Source organism: Cataglyphis hispanica, chromosome 13, assembly GCF_021464435.1.
Source record: "Cataglyphis hispanica isolate Lineage 1 chromosome 13, ULB_Chis1_1.0, whole genome shotgun sequence".
Taxonomy (NCBI): Eukaryota; Metazoa; Arthropoda; class Insecta; order Hymenoptera; family Formicidae; genus Cataglyphis; species Cataglyphis hispanica.
Window position 1 is genome coordinate 5,274,633 of NC_065966.1, and position 23,625 is coordinate 5,298,257.

General features: G+C 32.3%; 2 protein-coding genes across 10 annotated transcripts; both read right to left on the minus strand.

Annotated features, from left to right (window-relative positions):
- Positions 1–1,958: 1,958 nt before the first annotated feature.
- LOC126854225 (putative autophagy-related protein 11) lies at positions 1,959–7,364 on the minus strand. 3 transcript variants are annotated; one of them, XM_050600747.1, is made up of 7 exons: positions 7,135–7,364; positions 6,109–6,403; positions 5,721–6,011; positions 5,229–5,576; positions 4,312–5,127; positions 3,972–4,178; positions 1,959–2,795 (listed from the first exon to the last, which is right to left on the minus strand). In XM_050600747.1, the coding sequence occupies exons 2-7, from the start codon at positions 6,352–6,354 to the stop codon at positions 2,706–2,708; spliced, it is 1,998 nt and encodes a 665-aa protein (XP_050456704.1). In that variant the 5' UTR covers positions 6,355–6,403; positions 7,135–7,364; the 3' UTR covers positions 1,959–2,705. The 3 variants fall into 3 exon arrangements, with proteins under 3 accessions (XP_050456704.1, XP_050456702.1, XP_050456703.1); XM_050600745.1 differs by having other exon boundaries at positions 5,229–5,585; XM_050600746.1 differs by lacking the exon at positions 7,135–7,364 and adding an exon at positions 6,844–6,957 and having other exon boundaries at positions 5,229–5,585.
- Positions 7,365–8,106: 742 nt separating this feature from the next.
- On the minus strand, positions 8,107–23,439 carry LOC126854216 (ATP-dependent 6-phosphofructokinase). Of its 7 annotated transcripts, none has more exons than XM_050600716.1 (18): positions 20,036–23,439; positions 19,633–19,732; positions 16,750–16,870; positions 16,516–16,667; positions 16,255–16,444; positions 15,968–16,178; positions 14,679–14,787; positions 13,916–14,104; positions 13,612–13,802; positions 13,440–13,515; positions 13,189–13,215; positions 13,072–13,092; positions 12,727–12,828; positions 12,437–12,643; positions 12,193–12,345; positions 11,784–12,108; positions 11,459–11,681; positions 8,107–11,372 (listed from the first exon to the last, which is right to left on the minus strand). In XM_050600716.1, the coding sequence occupies exons 2-18, from the start codon at positions 19,711–19,713 to the stop codon at positions 11,228–11,230; spliced, it is 2,523 nt and encodes an 840-aa protein (XP_050456673.1). In that variant the 5' UTR covers positions 19,714–19,732; positions 20,036–23,439; the 3' UTR covers positions 8,107–11,227. The 7 variants fall into 7 exon arrangements, with proteins under 7 accessions (XP_050456673.1, XP_050456672.1, XP_050456674.1 ...); XM_050600715.1 differs by lacking the exon at positions 14,679–14,787 and adding an exon at positions 15,637–15,745; XM_050600717.1 differs by lacking the exon at positions 13,072–13,092.
- Positions 23,440–23,625: the final 186 nt, after the last annotated feature.

Below are 23,625 nucleotides of genomic sequence, written 5' to 3' on the forward strand. Positions count from 1 at the left end.
AGTTAATTTTTGTTTTTCTTTCTCTGAGATTGGAGGACGATATATCTCAGTCGTTAAATTAAGAACCGTAAAGTTAATATTATGCAACTTTTACAAAGCTATAAAAATGTGCATTCTTATTATATATATTTTTTATATATTATATATATTTTTTTTCATTATAGTCGGTGACGTATCCAATTAGGTATGTTTACGTTTAAATTTAAAATTCAAGTAAAATTGAGATTGATGAATGACAATCGCATTTTGCAATTGGTAAATATTTGCAGGTATGTAGAATTGTCAAAAAGGCATAAAGTTATACGAGAAAATCGCGACCTATCGCACAAGAGATCGTGCACAATATGCAAATATTTATAATGTACAAACATTTCGGGAATACCTTTTGATTTATCGCATGAATTGTTTCACTGTATGTTTTGTACTTGAGAACGATTAAAGATTCGCATTAACAGATTAAGATAAATTATTCACGTATTAAGTATTCGAACATTTTTTTCCCGTATGACAAAACGAATAATGATAAAATAGATTTATTATTAATGCTTCATAATTTTTCATAATGCGATACAAAACAAAAAAATTCACTATAAGAGATAATAATAAAGTAAGAATTTTTGTTCGAAAAATCCAAAATTGTTCATATTATCAATTATTTTAATATCGAAACTAAAATGGATTTTCTTGTAAAAGAAAATATATAAAATTGCGAAATTTTATTTTCTATTTTGTTCCCTCGATTTTTCAAAAAGTTTAAAGATTCTATATCTCATAAATTGTTGTCAATACATTTTTTGTTTTTCTCCTAAATGAATATAGAAAGATATAAGTTCAAGAATTTTTCAATGAAATCTTGATCAACCATAAGGAAAATTTTACAACTTCGAGATATTATATTCTTTTGCATGTTACATTATTAAATGATATTGCCATCATCTGCATTTCCGTTCGTCACTTTAATTAACGAACATTTGCGCGTTGCACTTTTCCATCATCGAAGGAATGTAAATTAGAAGATGTTGTGAGACAAGAGCTTCTGATCATTAACATCCATTAACGCATCGGTCTATTAAATCGAAGTGATTCCCCGGACTGACCATTAATTAATTCTGTAATTGGCATCTGCTTTAGGATCATATTTTCTTTTGCTCTCAATTTATCGAAATAAAATGGATCAATACTAGCTTACGCAAAACTCTAGATTATTAAAATTTTGAAAGTATAAATAAAACTCTGGATTTTTCATCCTCCTATTTCTTCTTTTTCTAATTAAATGCAAAAGCAATTAATAAAAATTTATTTTTCACGATTGATCTTTCTCTCTAATTTATTCATTTTTTGCGCAGTCATCCTTATGATTGCTAGCTTGATCTGGATTTTCGTGTTTCGCATACCTGCAGAAATCATGGGGCATCCCCGCCATGAAGGCATCAAACGAACGCTCACTCGTCGATCGTAAAGCTGTAATTTTTAAAGATGAACGGACCAGGCCACCTTGAGCAAGCTTGTCGTCATCGACGTCGTGCGTGCACCTTCATTTCAGCTGATTTGCAAAAAGGCGGAGGAATGGCACACTGGTGATGTAGCACAAAGCATATGTCTTTCTTCGTACGGGGAAGAATCGTTGACCGCGGTTTCTCTAGTCAAGGTCAGGCATCATTTTTTTCCCCCTCACTTTGTGCAGACGTACAATAATAGTTGAGAAAGACGCATGTTTTGTCTTTGTTATCACGTTCTCCTAACGCGAGTAAAAACAAATAAAATAGGGATGTTTTCTTTTACATAAATAGGCGCTTGTAACAAGTGTATATAGATGTATTCTTATAGATATTTCCGTTATTAGGCGTCCGATCAATCTGGCCTATTTATATCTAGCATAGAGTTACGCGATATAATTCAATTTATTTTACATATATTTTGTTCGCTAATAAGAATGGTTTATTTCCATTGGGCACCTCTTGTTTCTTCCAAAACTATATTTATTATTTAGTATATTTATACTATTACATGAGGTAACTAGTGGTTGTTGGGCAAACAATGTGATGTATTACAATTATTGATAATGTAATGTAGCATTCACACATATATGCACCGTGTCTTAATATAAAAAATTTGAAAATTATTTTTTCAATGTAATAACTGTTTTTTATATCAAAAAAACTTGCAAATCTTACTTCACTGTAGTCTTCAAACGTATTGTATTAAATATTAAAATAAACTAAAATGATTATAGTAATATAAATGAAATAAAAAAAAAGATCAAAAAAATATAACAAGTTATATGGTTTTAAAACCTTCTTCTTCCTACAAACTACAAAAATTAATACATATTATTAAAATATATTAAAAAACGTATTAAGTCTACGTTGTGTATGTTATGTAATCTTCATCAAAAACGCATAATTTAAAAATCCGTACTACGCGTTGCTCTAATTAATATTAGAGCTACACACTTTTTCATTCTATATACTTAATTTCGCTTCAAAATCACCTACAATACAACATTACAAGGTCTTTTTAAGTATATACATAAATAGTATACATATAATGCAACACAGGCACATATTGCCATAAATAATAGTTGAAAGAAATTCGTTCATTATGTTTTCCAAAGTTGTAGTAGAAAGTATCTTGCGTATCCTTGTTTGACACCGACGCTGTTCGACAGAATTGGATTAGTGCAAATTTATGTTTTTCAGTTATCATTAATCTAAGCATCTTTCAATATGCTCCATCAAAGCTGACAAGCCTTGATATGGCTTCGCGCATTTTGGACACGCTGTTATAACACCGTTCTGCAATTAAGTTAAAATATATTAGACTTCATATCCTAACGCAATTGTTTTTACCCTAGTTTGTTTAGTTATTACAATCATAACACAACTAGTGTTATGTTCGACATAGTATTGTGCAACATTACATCGCGTAAGGAGCAAATTGAATCGATCCATAAAAAAAAAAAAGAAAAATGTAGAGTTGTGACAAATGTGTGACCATTTCGATAGATTTTCTGTTTATATAGATATAGAATGTATGCTTGATGCATTTTAAGAGCAATAAATAAAGTGTACAATATATGACCAAACATTAATAAAATAATAATATAATTAAATATAATGTAATGAAATAAAAAAATTAATATCTATTGGAATATTTTTCCAATCCTTAACAGTGTATTATATATTATATTTAATTTATTAACAACTACAAGGCACATTGGGCTTGAGTTAGACTTGGAAAAATCACTAATGCTGGATTATTAACCCTGGATTATTACTATCTGTGTTTGTTTATGGCTCAACATAATAGTTATTCTTTAAAACAGCAAGGAATCATTTTTTAAACTACAAATGGACTCGAGTACTACTTACATAATAAACTGAAGCAAGCTAAATTTCTAAGCATTACTGAATATTAATATTTATAAACCTATTAAATCACATGTAAAATGATCCCCTAAATATTTTGACAAATAAGTATGGTGAAAGTTTTCTAAATATTATCCCAGAGCATAGTATTACTAATGAGATAGCCAGAACATAAATACCTTAAAAAAAGAAGAAACAGGAAAAGAAGAATTTAACATTAAAAAGCTAGCAATGCCAATTGCACGACATGACCGCTGCATATATTTGAATGGTAATTATAGAATTATAACAAAATACTACAATATTGAAGAGAGAAGTAAAACTAATCTAAATGTCTACTATATAAATAAAATGAGAAAAGCAAATTTGAGAAAAGAAATTAAAAAATCTGTAATATAAATATATTATTTAAATTGCTTCAGCGGAAATAAGCGAGGAATTCGATAATTCCGCCGATAATTTGGCTGTTTTGCTCGTGCAATGGCATTGCTATCTCTTGTGTGTCCACTGCATTTGTCACTGCCCTAATGATAATAAAGAATAGAACACAAAGTCAATTTCTATTGTTAGATAAGGATATTATACAAATTATTCACTACTTACTCGATATTCAGATCCATTTGCATCATTAGAGCTGGTGGTCTGCTGGACCGCAGATGTTTGTAATTTTTTGTTATATTCTGCTTGTTTCTGCAATTCCATCTCCAATTTACTTTTCTCTTCTAGCAAGGATTCTTTAAGTCTTTTCTCACATTGGAAGTCTTCTTCGTAGATTGTTAATTGTGATCTTAATAGATTAATTTCTTCCATCTAGAAAAGAAGACAATAGTATCAGAACAATAAAATTATATACATTTATATCTTTTTTCATCATAGATTTACATTTTATTTTAGTTACATTATTCTTTATACAAATCAGTTCAAAATAAAAAGATTTACTAACGCTTTGTGCAAGTTGTTCCATTATTTCTTTAAATTCAATATTTTTCTTCTCAGCTTTCTGTTCCAGGATATTCGCCTTGTCTAGCAACTCCTCACAATAAACTTGCAACAGTTTTTTTTCTTTTTGCAGAGCTTTTTCGCAATTTTCATATAATTGACTTTGATGATCGAGTGACATTTTCTCTTCATTTAGACTGATTTTCTCTTGCATTACAAGTTGTTTTTCATCGCACAACGATACGCGTTCCACATCTAAACTCTTTTTCTGACTTTCAAGTGATTTTTTTTCTTCTTCCAGATTATCCTTCTCTTGTTTCAAAATTCTTTTTTCCTCTTCAAATAATTGCTTATCGCGCTTAATTTGTTCTAATTCTTCCAATTTCTGCATGTTCTCACGAGTGCTATTATCCTTTAAAACATTCAATTTCGCATTTTCATAAATCGTCATTTCTAGTTCGTATAATATGGAATTGTAATCTGAGAATATATTCTGAAACTGTTTTTGTGATTTAATCAGAGTCTGCCTGTCAGAGATAATTTTCACCTGCTCATCGGCTAACTGTTTGCAGCAATAACATAATTTTTCTCTATATTGATAAAACTGCATTTTCGAGTTGTCATCATCAAGTATCATAAGTATGTCTGTAATCTCTTTTAAACTTTTTTCTATGGTAGCAAAGCGTTCTATTTGTTGTACGTAACATTCAGTTAACTCTTGTAATAAATCATTATATTGCTTTATATTTTGCACGAATTTCTGATGACTTAGACTGGTTGATGATTTCGATATTTCAGGTAATTGAATGGGAGTGAGAGCCTATAAAATATAAAAGCAAAATTATTTATAACTTTATTCTATATATGAATTTAGTTACCTAAAATATTTTTAGTAAATGTAACTTTTCATAGATTACGTACACATTGCAATTTTTCTTCAAGCAAAGCAATAGATTCTTTCAAATGTTTGATTTCTTCATTTTTTTCTTCCAAAATTTTTTGATTTTCTATAATTTTTGCAGAGTTTTGGCTGTCAACATAACTTAATGATTTCATTGCCGATTCTAATTCTTTTTCCATTTTTAATTCTTCTAGTTTATCTTGTAGCGCTTTCTCAGCAAATTTTTCAGATATTATACATGTTATGTAATGTTTGCATTCTTCAAGATCCATTTTTGATATCGCAGTCTTGAGTTTTGGTACAATTTGTTGAAGTTCTGTTTGAGCACTATAAACATCAGTGGTATCATTGAGAATTGTACCAATTGTCTGAAAAAACTTCATAAAGTTAAAATATTTTGTGTGTATATAAATATATATATATATATATATATATATATATATATATATATATATGTGTGTGTGTGTGTGTGTGTGTGTGTGTGTGTGTGTAACACATTTTTATTTATATACCTCAAATCCTATGCTTTCAGTATGTTGCAATTGTGACAGTTCAGTTTTCAGTTCAGCGTTTTCCTTCTTAAGGTGAGTGACGAGCTCTCTAGTCTCTGCAAACTTCTTTTTATGAGTTTCATGAACCTTCATCACTTCTTCTTGCCACATTGCCAAAGTATTAAATTGTTCTTTCATAGATAAAGTGTTTTGTTTCAAAGTTTCTTTTAATTTCACATTTTCTTGCAACACATCAGTCAACTTCTTTTGCATCTCATCTGTGCTCAGTGGCAAAATCATCGATGTATAATCCTACAAGAAAATATATATTTTTGTTTTCTATAAAAAATTAATTTAAGTAAAATAAAATAAAATAAAATTTAATTAAATAATATTGTAATATACATACAATTGACATGCTTTTCTGCTGAATGTCAACATATGACGCTAATACAGAAGCCTGAGTTGCATCTATTGAATCTTTACCTAGTACTACAAAAGATAAACTATCTTCATCATTAAAGTTATTTGTTGTCGTTGAACTTATATTTAGAGCTGTGGTAACTGGCTCGTCTAACTTAAATAAAGGTTCATTGTTCCCCACAATGGATGTTTGACATTCTACTTTGGGTATTTTATGCTCCATTGAATCCATATTTTTTATATGTGATTGTATATATATTCAATCAAGATTCCTAATCAACCTGAATAAAAATAAATAAAAATATATTAAATAAATGAGTCAATATTAATATTTTTTTATATCAGTATAGTAGTATTATTTATAATAAATTAGCAGAGTAAATAAGTACTAATAAATCTCTATCAGTCGCATTAGTCTAATAAAAAAATCTATATTTATATATCTTTGTGTATAGTAGATTTATGTTGATTTAACAATAGTCTAAATTAATTAAAATTAAAATTTTCATTTACGACAATTTAATATAAATAAAAATTATATCATACTAATCAAAAAGTCAATAAGTTATGTCAGTCAATTTTTCTAAAAAATCTGACGTATATAAAATATGAAGGTTAGATTATAAAAACAATATATCTGATTTTACAAATCTTCGCATTAAAAAAACGCGCTAATTATCATTCATTCATGAATGATATAATTAATTCAATGTCTACCTACATTTATTTCAAATAAATGAATTTGCAATTATATCAAAGATACGACAATTCTTGTCGTGTCGAATTGGCACTTTATCAGCATGCAATAATCTTACGTAATATTCGCTACATCGATTTCAACTATGCATTTTAGCTATATGCATCAAGTGAACGAAATAAGTAAAAAAAGAAAAGAAAATTACATCATTTCGTATTTTATCAACGTGATACAAACATCATGACTAGTCCAGTTTAATTATGTTACTATGGGCAAAAGATTTAATATGATATAAAAAATTAAATTTCAGCTTACCGTATGACAAAAATATCCTCGGTTGCGAGTCTGTGGAAAAAAAGAAAAAATGTGTCTTGTTCAACGTGTTTTGTTCGTTCTAACGTTCTAACCGCATCACTTTCTATGCTTTGCATCTTGCCTCTTTCTCGCTCCAATCTAAATATACATCTTTCATTTCATATGTATAATGTATACTGATTAGGCTGCATTTAGCGCGGACTGTATCCTATGCCGCCATCTTAGGTCCGCAAGCCCGCACGCCAGTGCATGACCTAACCTAACCCATTTAATTGACAGTTCTACACGTGGGACATTGCGGGCGCGACATGATGGTTATAAAACCGTCCAATCAGGAAGTAGGAACAAGCTCGCACCTTTTTAATATTCTAACGCATACTTCTTCACGAAATATATATTCTCTTATTAATTCATATTCTAACTTTCATGGATATTTAAAACACAAATTAATTAATACCCCTGATCCGTATTATTACTAGTATTAGCATATCTTTTTGCAAAATTTATTCCCTTAATAATAGACGCTTACAAGACGCGTATTCTTTTTATTCAATTTATATTTTGGAATATATTGTAAAATATATTTTTTGAAAGCGAACTTTAAAAAATTCTGCACGATAATACAAAACATATTAAGAATTATACAATCGCTTATATTATCGATGAAGGAGAAAGATAGACTTTTATAGAGCTTTACGGATACTCGTGTAATTTGAAAAATCAGTATCCTAAGCTCTTAGGAAATATATTGGTCAAAATAAAAAACAATAAGTATATTATTATATATTAGTTAATAATAACAGAAAGATATTCATTTTTTCAATTCTTAATATACGAATAAAATAATAAAAGCAAAATATAGGAATAGATTATTATAATAATAAAATATATAAATATTATAGAAAATAAATATTATTAAAAATATTATAGAAAAAAAAACATATATATTAGATAAAATGGAATAAAGTAACATATTTAGAAGATATAATTTATTTCACGACATGAATACAACATCGTGCGCGGTAATACATAGTCGTTTTTTTTTTAATTTACAACATTTATCGCAATGATCAATCCGCGCAAAATTTCAAATCGTGGCAAATACAGATATTTCTTTAATGTATCGCGTCGCGCAGAATGCAGTGTGATAACGTCGCGATGATTCAATATCTCGGAGAGAGAAAAAAAAGGAGAGAAAAATAAATATATATATATATATATATATGTATATATATTATATATATATATATATGCTGTGGACAGAGAATGTAAATTCATTGATCAACAATGAGTCGAAAATATAATCTCTGAGATCTTAAAAATAATAAATCTCTCTCATTCTCTTACATATCCTTATTGCGCTACATGAACTACAGATAACTAACTTGACATTAAGTAAATACACTATATTTGTACATTTCTGCTTACATCAACTATAGATTGCGATATAGAGTACTCGATAATTATATGTACATATATCTTAACCGACACATGAGTGCGAATTAAATATTCCATATGTAAAATGATATATAAAATGATTAACTATCAACATGATTTTTATTTGTACTAGCAGAAGTTTGATATATAATTTGTGTATCAATGAATTGTAATTTAATTTTAAATTTTAATCAGATATCTTGATCCATTATTACTTATTAAAATAAAAGATGTTTAAGAACTGTTAAATATATATTTGATTGTCAAATAATTGTTCTAAAATAAAAGTATTTATCACGAACTATAGAAAATATACCATAAACTGTATCGATGCAGGTAATAATAAAAATACGATTTTATGCACAGATAATTGACGAGACTTTCGCGTATCTCCCCTATCTTGTCGCACTTTAGTCTCGTTTGATAGTTTAGCCTCTTTTGCTAGGATATTAAAAAACTGAGATTCCTACGTGCGTTTAAACAAGTGCCGTATTAGTGATATTATTTAAGTTGCTTTTCAACAAGAACTATTTTCATCTATCGTATACTATTAGTAGATCATATACCTATAGTTTGTAACGATTCTGAATAAGCACGATCTGTCGAATAACTTTTTTTACATATAATCTACATTAAGTATTCTAGTTCGAATAAATCATAAAACGCATATCATGCGCGCATCATTGTACTTTCAAAATTTTATTATTTATTTTATGCAGCACATGCATATCAAATACGCTAATCTACTGAAGCCAAATCTTAAATGTATATCGTCGCATTGCAAGTGTTAAGCAGCAACATTTGTAATGAAAATTGTGTTACGTACTCCGCTATTCTGACGCGAATATCCACGTGTACCGTACATTGAGAAGATTATAACGTACGCAGACATCACGCACAAGTTTCTTCATATATTCTTTCACGTATTTTTGTTAAAATCACAAATCGGCAATTTATTTCGACGTTTAAGCAAATTCACGAATATGTAGAGTAAGAGTTTGCACAAGACATAATTTTCAGCGATTGCACCAGAGAATGCAATTATTTGGCTCTAAAATCTGGTGAGAACATCTGACAAACGCTACATTATACGTAAAAAAAAAAAGGACAATTATGAGATAAATACTTGCACAATTCTCTCGAAAGATAAATATACGAGTAGAGAGAGAGAGAAAGACAGAGAGAAAGAGAGAGAGGAGGGAGAGGGGACGAGGGAGAGAGAGAGAGAGAGAGAGAGAGAGAGAGTAAGAGAAAAAGAATTAAATCTAAATATCTTTGTGGTCACACAAATCTTAAATTTTAGCAAATTTTTCCCTTTAACGTTACGTGCAACACTATAACGCGCGACTCGGATCAATTTCTTTCCTGCGAGTCGTTCGTTCATCGTTGCAAAATTATGTTTTGAGGTAGACAGGTATATTCTCCAATAGCTTTTTATAGCTTCGCGAGTAACGCTAAACCGAAGGATAAACACTTTCACCGAGTGCAAAATATTGCATTACTTTTTTAATCCTACACCTTAGTAGACCACAAATACGATTCAGAATATTTGATCTGTGAAACTCTTTGAAAAATTTTTGAAATCTGATTTACTTCTCGATCCAGGCTACAATCATTTTTATTAAACGTTTCACATATCGCGCAATTATACTTAAAAAATCAAGCAAAAACGAAATATCGAAAGATTTGCGGTTGTTAGTTTGTAACTCACATATATAGTCATATATATAATGTCCAAAACATTAAAAATATACAAAGAATGTTATTATTCGCTGGTGATGCTAATAAACGTTTAGTTGCTGAATCCATGATAATTAAAATATAAGTGCGAAAATTGTGTATGTATTAGGTTCGAGTAGCACATCAAATGTAAATTTTGTACGTCGTTAGTTTCCAATTTATAGCCCCATGTATTCCTGCATAATTTTCGTAAATAAAAATAAAAAATAATATTATTTTAGTTCGTTATTTAGCGCTTGAACATTGTATATCTTGCTACACTACAAAATTTTATATATATATATATATATATATATATATATATATATATATATATATATATAGATTCTAATTTATCTTTCACACTATACATCAATGTATACGCAACGTGATTTTTTTAACATTACTATAAGATACTGTAACAATACCGTATCGTTGCCAACAGATACCGCTCTTATATTTTGTTTTCAAATTTAAAATATACCTTACCTTTGCACTTTGCGCAGATACTGCCTTTGTACCTATTTCTCACCTGAGTTGGAAAGCATTCAAGACACAAACATGATTTCCAAACAAAAAAGAAAAGTACGTTCCTATATTCTCGATCACATCTATTATAGCTACATTCAAATTATTTATATTCAAAAAATTTGAGTCCAAATCTTAAATAAATAGCTACGAGGACAAACGTAGCATATAAACGTTACTATGAAAAAATCATAATAATGTATACAATCAAAATTTTCAAGATGTACATGATCCAGTAAATATATATAAGATTCTCATTTTTCTCGTCGAGCAGCGATAAAATTATCATAATATCATACAATACTGTGATTACTCTTAATCATAAACATCTACTACTTTTCACACGATCAGTAATATCCATTTGACCGCTGTATTACCTGATGACGCCTTAGGTAATCGATTTCGCGATTCATACAAGAGGTGGATCCTTTTGTTGGTTCATCTCTTCAACAGTTATGTAAAGACCCTCCTCTTCGTAAGTCGACTCGTGCTTTGCCAATACTTTCAGCAGTGGACGCAGTTTCATCCACCATTGATATGTCGGAATACGATGTCTAGAAAATTTTTATTATTATATTATGCAAGAGAGTAAAGCGTCTCGTTAAAAAGCTCGGAATAGTATAGTATCTCGAATACATACTCAAAATCCGTAACATCGATAAGCTCCGTGAACGGCGTAAATCTATATTGACGTCTGATAATACCAAGCATCACCGCACTATCAGCTGCTGTAGTAACCGTTTTGCCATCGGGGCTAGTACATTTTCTCAACTGATCGCTAAACCATTCAACTGCCTTAGCACCCATTTTTGTTCCCAAGTTACGGTCAAAGGGAGTTGGCGAGCCACCTTGTTGCATGTGTCCTGAGAAAAATATAAAAAGATATAATAATAATAATAAAATATTTAATTTCATATTATAAATGCATTTTAACTAGAAAATCGATTGAAAAAGAAAGCACATACCGAGTATGTTGCTTCTACAACTGAATAAACCTTTTCCTTCTTCGCTAAAAAGCCTATAAATAAATTCCGTATTGTAATTCTCATTGGCGTTCTCATTCCTGATAATAAGGCCTCTCTCGACACCCTCCGACATCTTCGCCGCCATTGCGATAACATCTTGATTCAAATCTTTAATATTAAACTTCTCTTCGTAGATATAAGCCGCGTCGGCACCGCCGGCTAGTCCAGCGACGGTCGCTAAATATCCGCAAAAACCACCCATCGTCTCGATGACAAATACACGACGTTTGGTACCTTGTGCCGATTGTCGAATACGATCGCAGATCTGTCAGCAGATAAAGCAATATTAATTACATAATTGAAGTTAAGTCTTTAAGTATCGAATTCATAAGCCTATCGCAGAACTTACTTCTGTAATTTCATTCAAAGCTGTATCACAACCCAACGAAAATTCAGTGCCTGGCACATTGTTGCTAATAGTTGCAGGAATCATAGCAATAGGAATCCTGAACTCCTCGTATTTATCTCTCGCTTTGAAAAATGTTAGACCAGTTTGATAACCCTGTAAATAAAAATATATGCCTCATCAAAGTTGATTTCTTTATTTAGAATCTAGCTGAACGCTACAACATTCGGAGCAATTTGCGTTCCACCTCGAATCCACCTATGATGAGTAGCGCCTGTATTCCAAACTCTTTCAATTTTTGAGCAATTAAGGGTAACTGATCTTCCTGGGGCGGTGTGCGCTTCGTTCCCAACTTCGCGCCACCCTCCGCCACCCAACCGGTGACAGATGGCCACTCCATCAATTTCAATCTACCAGCCAGGAGACCCAAGATTCCGTCACAGATACCATATACCTATAACCAACGTATTAAGATATATAAATAGAATTAAGAGCACGATAAAAGTAGATAGAATTGTAAATTCATCGATACTGCACCTTATCACCTCGATAGATACAATTCCTCACGAAAGAGCGAACCGCTGCGTTCATACCGCAGGACGGTGATCCTATGTGCATGACTCCTACTGTATAGCGATCCTGTAACAAAAAAACCGCCACCAAATTATCATCGAGATGAAAATCGATACCCGATATGTCATGCAGCGTGCATGGAAAACTAAACTAAACGACTGCTTTTTAATATAGATGCTGTTGTATGTTAAATAGCATATATAATGCTATCACTGCCTTTGGGAGCGATCGTGAGATGACGATAAATGATACATTTCTAATACAAGACATACATTCTGTATTATAAAGGAGAGTTATGTATTAACTCACTTGTCCACATAAAGTGTATTGCTAAAGGAATGGAAAAAGGTGCGTTAGGGAGATTGCTTTCACATTGGCATTATAAATAATATATTTGCGACTCTTATAGGTTCTAAACTGATTTACCTTCGTTAATGTGCGGCCATTAATTTCCTGAAGCAGTATCAAATACATGTAATAATCTATTTATTATTCATTATTTTATATGTTAAAGATCCAACATTTTCTTAAACACAATATATATCTCTACCCTCTCTCATGTTTAAGATATTAAAATACTACATTAATATTTTCTACATAATACATAGTTTTTGGGTTATTAAAATATAAAATTAGAGAATATGATTAGAATTAGAGAAAATAAAAGATGATCATACCTTTGCAGTATGATCTAAATCCGGAGCTTTCAAACGAGTCAGCATCTTGTAAGTTTCCAAGTTACGTTCAAAACCCCTATACAAAAAAAAAAAATAAATAGATTTACACGCATTTATCAACGAATTTCATTTCTCACATTGATACACGCGAATGTTTTTTTGAGATACTCACTTTCCTCGAAGTTTCACAGCAAGATCCCAATCTTTATTAGCCATAGCCTGCGCCACAGCTTTCGTACGACGAACGCATTCCATGAGTGGTAATCTCACTGCTTGGTTACCATCCAACGTTACGACCCACGCTTCTGTCTCGGGTGCCGCCTCCATTAAAGCCATTACAGCTTCAGCTCCCATCCGGCAGCCCTGTAACGTACAGATTTATTTTAGAAAGAGTATCTTATTTAAAAATGAATATTATGTAACACTTGCACTAATATTTCAGGTGATTTTAAAAATTCCATATCATAGAATCTTACCAAAACTCTATCAAAGGCTGAAGGATTGCCGCCTCTTTGTACATGGCCCAGAACAGTGATTCTTGTATCCTGCTGTAATTTTTCTACGACTACTTTATGAATTTTTTCAGCTGTAATTGGCTCACCGTTTCTGTCAACAGCACCTTCAGCCACAATAATAATATTAAGTCGTTGACCAGTGAGTCTTTCCTGAAAAAAAATTGTATATGAAAATTTTTCTCACAGAATTAAGATTTTATTTCAATATATATAAAAGCATAAGTTTTAAAAAAAGGAAGATTGAAAAGCTAATTAAAGACTAGCATAATGTAGATGCAATATTGATGATGATATATTAACAATAGTAATAATAATACAAATATCATATAACTCTAAATTCTTGCCTTAATTATTTGATTTATACATCATTTCGCATACTTCTTTCTTAAACATATTTCATAATACATGTTATATATACACACGGCATTAAAAAGATGTTATAAGTTTAATATAGCATGCATTTAATTGACTTTATGGAATAATTATTTCTCCTATATTAAGTGCAGCAAAATATCCCAAACAAAGCATATTAAAAATTATTTATAACTAAAAATGATTGAATCAAATAAAAGCTATGTATTTGTAACAGAGCTTGCAATGTTTAAAAAAATTAAAGCATAAATTGTAAGAAGCAAGTGTGCTGTTAATTTTGCAGGTTGATTGAGAATCGGAAGATATAAATAAATATATTTGTCTTAAAAAATTAAAAAAAAAATTGCCGAACCTGCAATAATTTTTTGCACAGCTTGTTGGGCCACCCCTGCTCAGGTGGCCATTCTGGGATGAAAACATAATCAGCTTCGCAACATATAGCTGTCACCAGAGCCAGATAACTGTAATGGTATATTGTAAACCCAACTAAAATTCTATCTCAATACAATATTTAAAAATGTTGCTATAAAATAATGCTATACTCGTCATTAATCAATTGATTACGTAAAAATTTTTAAAACTATGCTCGCGCCTGAGGTGTACATATAGTAATCAATATATTTGCAATAAATTTTTAAACAATTTAAGTGTTTTAATAATAAAAATGTTAAGGAGAAAATTTTACATGTACAAAAATGTGGTTGTAATTGAATATCTCAAAGAAATAATATTGCATTTCAAGTTCAAAAAGAAATGTGATGGACCTTTTCACATATTTGTGTAATTTCGAATATAAATTGAATAATATATATTGAAGTAACGACTGGTTGAGAAACGTGCCTTTCGCACAGCTTCACAAAGTTCCTCGATCCAGTCACCACTTGTCGGAGATTCGGGAACAAAGGAATAGGTGGCTTCTGTGCATATACTTGACACTATTGACAGGTACCTGAAAGACTCTGTGTCATCTAATTATCTTCAGTATCAATCGAAGATGTAGAACTCTCTATAGTAATATATATTTAGTTCTATATTAATTAATGCGCGACAATAAAATGTGAGTAAATCTCTCGTTCGCATTTCTCTTCACGTCATTATTCAGAAGAGGAATATTTAGACTGTTGTATACGATCGAGATTAATTCAGAACACTTAGCAGTCCAAAAACTGACATATATATATATATATATATATATATATATATATATATATATATGTACAAAAAAATCACTCTATGTTTGATCGAGTTAGTAAAAATTAGTAATACAATCTAAAAAGTCTATAAAATTTCGAAAAGTCTATTAAACGTGCCTGCTCCAATTTTCTACATAATTTTTCAGGCCAATCAATGGGAGGCGGACATTCTGGGAAGAAAACATAGTCAGCCTCCGAAGATAGAGCAGCCACAATAGCCAGATACCTAGCCGAAAGTAGCCCATTTAATTATATCTTATTACATCGGTTTTAACGCGATAACAATATACAAATATTAATTTTATGTACTGTAACCTGTCATTAAAATATGAAATATATCGCGAATCCTTTTTTTACATTTTCGAAAATTAAAATATCTACTCAATAATATATAAAATTATTTAACGTTAATAAAATTTTCCCAATAACAAAATCAAAATACACTTACCCACAATGACGACCCATAACTTCCATTATAAACGTTCTCTGATGAGAGTAAGCTGTACTAGCTATAGCGTCTATGCTTTCAATGATACGATGCAACGCTGAATCAGTACCAATCGTCATATCCGTACCGCAGAAATCATTATCGATGGAACCTACCATTCCGACAATGTGTAACTGCTTGTTCTTCTCGCTCTGTTCGACAGTTATATCTCCTATAAAATAACATGAAAAATAACATTAGCATTGAATACATGCGTGATATATTATATTATAAACAATTCTATTTACCAGACGCGACAAGTTCCTTTAGAAGTTCGGGCCATTCATCCTTGAAGAGATTGGCACCTGTGAGAGAACCGTCTCCACCGATCACTACTAGATTGGTTATATTCAGGTTCACCAAGTTCTTGGCGGCTTTTCGACGACCAGAACGCTCTCTAAATTCGTCACTTCGAGCAGAGCCTATTACTGTGCCGCCCTGAAGAAAAGATGTAATACGTAATATCGCGCTTGAATGAGTGATATGATGCAACATTCTGTAATATTTACCTTGTGGATGATGCAAGACACGGCCGACCAAGTGGCTTCTTCGATGTTCTTTCCGCCGTCTACCATACCTTGATAGCCTTCTCTGATAAAGTACACCCTGCATCCAAGATAAATACCCATCCTTACAGCCGCTCGTACAGCAGCATTCATTCCTATAAACAATAAAATTTATGTAATTAGAATAGTTACGTTTATATATTTCAAAATATAATTTAATCGATTATCTGAAAATACCTTGAGAATCGCCACCGCTGGTGAACACGGCGATGCTTTTACCCTTATGACTCCCAGGTTTTATAAACTTTTGAACTGGCATCTCTTCAGCCATGATTGTATCGCAGTATTCTTTAAAAGTCTGTAAAAAGAAAAAAATTGCATGAAATTAATATCAATATTTTTGAGAAATTAAATTCTCGTTTTCTGTCAGAGACACAATAACAATACAAATTTTTATAATACAATTTTTCACTTCGATTAGCATTTCTTTTACATTGAATAGAGATACAAGTACAAGAAAATTAATAAATTATAAAGAGAAATAAAGAATCTCGCGAAACTTTTTGTTTTATTTGTTGAAAACGCAGGCTTCTGGCAAATTCTTCCTCAATCGTGTCAAATTTCACCTCAAATGAAGAGCCAATTGGTAAAAGTTCAAATGATTCAAAAGTCTTCCAGAACATCTATTCAGAATTAAATTTTTCAATAAATTTATTTTACATAAATATTTAATTGAAAAAAAGGAAGAAAGGAAAAAAATTGTATATAACATCAAATTAACAAGCATGAGCTTGCCTTAGGAAATATCAAAGAAAGTTTTAAGTTTTGCACACTAATCCTGCTCTTTCTATCAGCGTCGGCTCTCTTCATTATTTCAATGGCAGAAGAAACCTCGGATGTAGCGTATTTCAATGAAGATGTACTTTTGATAGAGTCGATCAAACTTTTCTGCGCCTTTACTTTCTTTCTTCTTCGTACTTTTGCAGGATTTTTATGTGCAGCCAAAGTATCATCGCTAATATTTCTCGCGCTTTCCGAATAATTTTCATCTGCGCATTGACACTGAACAACAGCTCTGTTAGTCTCAGACATTTTTCTTCACCAGACAAATTCGCCAGCTATTAGAATAATTTTTACATCAATCAATCTAAATGTTAACCTTATTTCAATAAAAACAGACTATATGTATATATATCATGGCTCCTACTCCAAATTCATTTCATTATAAAAAAAACAATGAAGTACACTGCAAAATATCTCCTCAATTATTTTTTTAGATAAATCATTCAATGAAACATCCAATAAATGTTTCTTTAAAAATTTATTACACTCTATATATTTCCTAATCTCTTGCAATAGTGAAATGATGATACAACAGAAAAAAAATATTTTACATTTCAATTGGAGACGCAAACTTTAAGATATTCGCAATTCGAATTCATGCCAACTCCAAGAATATTTTCCTTTGAAAAACAAAGACAGGCGAGATAATATACGGTGCGGAAAAATTATTGAAGCATGTTACATGATCTCTCTAGTCCTGGCCGTTGCGACACGCGAGTCTTCGCGAGTCTTAAAATTAAAGTGACATGTGCGCGAACGAAATCTGGCCGCGTTTCAAAAAATGCGAAGAAGCGTCAACAACTCGGAGCCTGACTTTGTATAACGTACAGCTGCGAAGTTATTGCTAGTTTCGCTCTCGAATCGTAAAAATCTATTTTTTTCGCACGTCTCGTGACAAGACGTTCGACGATATGCAACGAATCTCGTAACTTTCCGCGAAAAAAAATCACGTCGCGTGATCGAACATGATATCTCGTCGTATGTTTCTCTGATCTCTCGTTCATCAATTTTTACCTGCGATAAGCAAGCGCGATAAAAAGCACGCAGCGTGCGCGCGAAAGATGCGATATTGCAGTTGCATCTTCTCGCGCGAAGAGATGCAATTATGTCACGACGATTATATACACACACACACACATACATACATACTCCGCATATGAAGAATACAATAATTGACGATGATTAATTTTCTTTATATAACTCTCTTAACAAGAGAGTTGACACATAAACCTTGAGCGGGATGAGGGAATCAATCGTTAGAGGAAAGTTATATGAATTATAATAATTTTAACCCGTGTCGCTTATGCGACTATTATTATTAGAATTAAATATACATGCTATTTACAGAATGTCACGTGAATCGCTCGGAGTCTCCCAATCGAACGACTGTGACCGTTCCGTGAAACGCAGCGAGCAATCTATATTCTTAGGTTAACCTAAACGTACTTTATCGTCCCATCTAAAGATCGTTAAGTAAATGTCATCCGCACCTGGACAGACGAAAATCTCGGCCAAATGTGACGCGAAATGAATTTCGAAGCGACGCTCTTCCAAGGGACGCGCTTCAACGCGGATCAATTGACAGTCGCGTGCAGGTGACAGGCGACGACAATGGGCGTCGCGCGCTCGAAAACGACGATTGATCGATGAGGACGATCGACCACGGGCGGCTCACGAGAGACACTCACCAGAAAAAAAACGTGACTGACAGTTGCGACGACGTCGATGCCCTTCCGTTGCCGACCAACGCCGACGTTACTCTGAGCCTCTGACCAACGTCGACCACTTCTAGCACGACGCTCGGCCGACTGAAGGTGACCTTTGGGCAGACCCACTCACTATTCCTCCCTCCCCCTCCCCCTTTCTCACACCATTATCATTCGCGTTCGGGGTTAATCGCACGATTCCAAGTCGAGTGAAATATCGATGCATCGCGCGGAAGATTCAAAAAATAGAATATTATCAGAGCATCCGGACAAGATTCTTGTTAGCATAAGCGTCCGCAAGGGGGGAGGGGGAAGGGCAAGGAGAGGCACATGCCTCCCCTGGAAAATAAAAAAAAATCAATCATAATTTTATTATATATTAATTAAAAGATATATAAATATCAAAGCATATATTTCAATAAATCTGAGTGACATTTTATGGCATGACCCTCTCCCCCTCCGTGAAAAAAATCCTGCGGAAGCTCTTGCTTAGAGTTAAATTTTGAATGGAATTAAAATTCTATTCGCTCGTGAAATTGGGAGATTTTTCTGAATTTTATATCAGACTTACCTGTATAGGTATCTTCCATCGGAAATCACAAAATTGCTCGGGGGACGATGAAGATTCTTGTCGCTCCATCGAAGAATCCATAGTATTTTTACGATGACAGCTTTAATTTGAAAATCAATGTCTTAAGTATTCGTAACGATTGTAAACTGAGATTAATAAAGAGAATTTTCTATTGCGTTTGAAATGCATGCAATCGATAAATTGATATCGTAATAAGATAAAATGCGCACTCGATATGTGCTGTCAATACCTTGGCAGCAAGGTTTTAATACTGAATATAATAAAAACCAAGACAGAAAACAACGAATATAAAAATCCATTTTTTTAATAAAATTGATCGATTTGTTTTATTTTGTATTTTGCTTTCACTCTTTTATTCGTTTGAGAAAAAAAATAAACTTACCCGATGAGAAAAATTTGAATTCAAAGACGTGTTCTTGACTTGAATGATTCAAAGATATTTATTCACAATTTTTAAAGATGATTATTTTCTCTCCTTTATATCATTATTAAAACTAATAATTCCTGCGATTTAACAACTTCACGATTGCTCGATTATAAGCCTCGTACGTAGCACTTTTTGCCGCGATGACTATGCTTCGACTGATCGCCGACGACGTTCTTCTTCGAAGATATGCTTTCGCACGAAAAGGAATGCAGGACGCAGTTTATGTGCCTCGAGACACGTATACCTTTCAACTGGTGGACTGTTCAAAAAATTCTCCAACTCTTCCCACTTGAAGACTCATTCTCTCTTAGTTAGAAAACTTTTGACAAGCATGTCCAAAAAATAAAAGATAAATGAAAGAGAAAGTTTATCCCTCCGAAACTATAATAAAGCAATTTAAAGAAAAGACAAAGGAAAGATTAGGTTTCGTAGAGCTTCCATTTGGCACTGTGGCTAACTGTGAGAGGAAAAATGCAACACACTCATCGATGAAAAACATTTAAGTATCTGACAAATTGATTGTCTGATTCTGAGCAAAGTCTAACAGGCAAATCTTTGCCTTGTCATTCATAAAGATTTATGCGAATGTATTATACTTCATTTTACAATTTATTAAACAATCAGAAGAAATGTTTGTTTCTCTCTCCTAATTTTAAGATTAAAAAATTCTGTTTAATGGATTATATTTTCTTACGCAATAAACGTCAGTGTTCTTATTTTTTATGACGCAAAGTGAGCCGTAATGGTGCAATATAACGCGATGAAAGAAGAATGTGAAGTCATTCAATGTCAAGGAAAATAATTTGTTAAAATCAGTTCCAATATTCTTTCGAGATTAACGATAAACAATCCGATAAATAGAAATATATTAAATGTTTTTAAATATTTGCTTTCAACTATAAAATAAATTCTCGATGAAATTTATATGTTAAATAAAAGCATGCGCGTGTGCTTGACTATTTCATTTTTAAAAAACTCTATTTCTTCTAATTCTACACCGATGCAGGTGAAATGATTGCACCGTTTCATCGCTTTTACAGCTTTATTTACAAATACCACCCCGCCAAATCAGCGTCATCTTTTTTTCTTTGTTAATCCATTTAACGTGTAATATATTCGATTGAAACGGCATTTATCTATATCGATTGAGGAAGGGCTTGGGAAAGCAGGTGAAGGGCGAAGATCGGATCGACAGCTAAAAATAGGCTACAATTGTAGAAGAGCAAAACCGAGGAAAATTTTCATACTAGCGAAAGGTTTCGCGGCGACAAAATCGAAGGCCACGTGCAGCGATTTAATATCGAGAGAGAAAAAGATTACGCTCAATTGATCAATTAATCGGAGCAATCAAGCAATCAAAATGCTTATTGTTACAGAAGGATCAACATTTTTGCATGACGACAATTGAAACTGAATTGATGCAATGTGTCATATGCAGCACGTAAACAAAATGCATCCGATTTGGAAACAATTTAATATAAATATTATTAAAAAAAAATATTGAATAAAAGTGGCTTACTAATTACGTATAAATTTCTATTAAATAAAAATTAAATTAATTCTATCACAATCATACTTTTCTCTCTTTATCTCTACACATTCTAGTTTTTTATAAGTCAAATAAAAAAATTCTTAATCGGAAGTAATTCTAATAAAAATAGAGATAATTCATATCACGGAGAACAGGAAAATTTCTAATATTAAAATCGTATAATTCCGAATTTCCGAAGTAGCGATTCCTTCGACCTTTGCCGCCGCTTATCCTTAGGAAATGTCGTCTCTACGCGGGAACTCGTCTACCGTACGAAAATGGTATATTCTACACCTAACGCGAAGATTCTCAACCTCGTTCCTGAACGTGGCAATTTTCGCTCACTCAAACGAAAATCCTCCTCTATCGAATTTTATTCGCTCCTTCGGTCTCTCGATCGATTCCACTGAGCGACTATCTGAGCTGTCGCGGGTTGAGACTCGCTGGATCTATACGTCTCTATCTAGGTCTCAACAAGAGGCTACACGAGCGGTTGCGATTCGCGCAAGTATCGGTGGGAACAATGCTTTTGTTCGCTCGTTTTCGATTCGGAGAATTTTTTTTTTTTCATAAATTTCTTTATCTTCCTCGCTTCCGCACACGCGTGACACTTCTCGCGTCTCGTCGCTCGCATTAAGTAGTTCGGCTACTCTCGTTAGCAAAAAACCGTATTTCATATCAGCTACACGTATAAATTGTGCAAAAAATTTAGCATGATTAATCGTATAGGTAGGCCTTTCTTCTCGGAAAAGGCACGCGTACATATACATATATATATACCTCGCGTCGCGTAATTTACCGTGTGTCTCTCGTAGTGTATGCATATATATATGTATGTATGTATACATAATGCATAAATTGTGTATACAAATATATGTGTAGATATACCATCGACAAGAAAAATGGGCGGTAGAAGAGTGAGGGGGTAGGGATAGAGGGGGAGGGGGGGGGAGGCATAGGGGATTGAAAAGCGAGGGATATACATTTAGTACAATGATACCCTTAATAGCGATCGAAATAAATATGCTTTTGCATTTTAAATACATAAAAGAGTCTCTGTGGCTCCTGCTTGCACTTTCACTTCTCCCGATATTGCTAAACTTCGATTATGCCAAACAATACAATGTCCTTACGCGAATATTTTCTCATTGGACTTTATTTCCTCTCTTTCTCTTTCTTTCTATTCTTTATCGAGATGGGTCTGCAATTTTTGTCATCGCCTGAACTATCGTGAAAGATCAAGTTAACTGTTATAAACTGTAATAAAGTCATAAAAGATTGAAGACTTTATTTGGTATCATATAATCGATACCAAATAAAATGGAGAAAAGAGAGAGAGACAGAGAGAGAGAGAGAGAGAGAGAGAGAGAAGAAAAAGAAAAGAGAGAGAATGACAGACTGATATTATTTTATATTAAAAGAAATCGAAATCAATATATAAATTTCTATAAAATTAAACCGAAACTATCTGGATATATAAACATAATGCATTCCTTTTGAAAATACTTCTATAAAATTCATCTAAAGTGTTAAGACATCTATACATTATACATATATGACGTTCAGTGTATATGTATATATAAAAGTCAAGGAGAGAATAGTTATAAATAATTTCGTCAGAATGTTACGTGTTCCAAGTGTACTCGGAAGATCGTTTGATTTTCCGCGAATTCAATTATCTTCATAAAAAGCGTAAAACGCTGATTCGACACAAAGCGTCGCGAATCGTAATTCTCGAACTCGAAGAGGTAGTAGTCATTCCAATCCAATGAGATATCTTGTTGATAAGACACATTGCAGGAATCCGCTACGATTCGCGATAAAGTCTGCGCATTATGCAAATATGTAATCTCGTCTCTTCTGTCCTAGGACTTCAGTCTGCTGTGAATCGTAAAAACATCGTCACACCGTGCGCAAACACCTCCTCCGAGAAACAATGGCATTATCGTCGCAAAGCAAAATACAACCGTGTGGGTTTTATGGTTTTTTTTTTCTCAGACATTTTATCAGAATT

Excerpts from the sequence above, each read along its gene's own strand:
- LOC126854225 (XM_050600745.1), bottom strand. The coding sequence starts at position 6,354 with ATGGATTCAATGGAGCATAAAATACCCAAAGTAGAATGTCAAACATCC. Across the intron at positions 4,179-4,311 it reads TGGAACAACTTGCACAAAGC|ATGGAAGAAATTAATCTATT; the intron begins GTTAGTAAATCT and ends CTTCTTTTCTAG. Across the intron at positions 2,796-3,971 it reads CAAATGGATCTGAATATCGA|AACGGTGTTATAACAGCGTG; the intron begins GTAAGTAGTGAA and ends ACTTAATTGCAG.
- LOC126854216 (XM_050600716.1), bottom strand. The coding sequence starts at position 19,713 with ATGGATTCTTCGATGGAGCGACAAGAATCTTCATCGTCCCCCGAGCAA. Across the intron at positions 16,871-19,632 it reads GATGGAAGATACCTATACAG|ACTTTTAAAGAATACTGCGA; the intron begins GTAAGTCTGATA and ends TTCTTTTTACAG. Across the intron at positions 13,516-13,611 it reads GCTGTGAAACTTCGAGGAAA|GGGTTTTGAACGTAACTTGG; the intron begins GTGAGTATCTCA and ends TTTTTTGTATAG.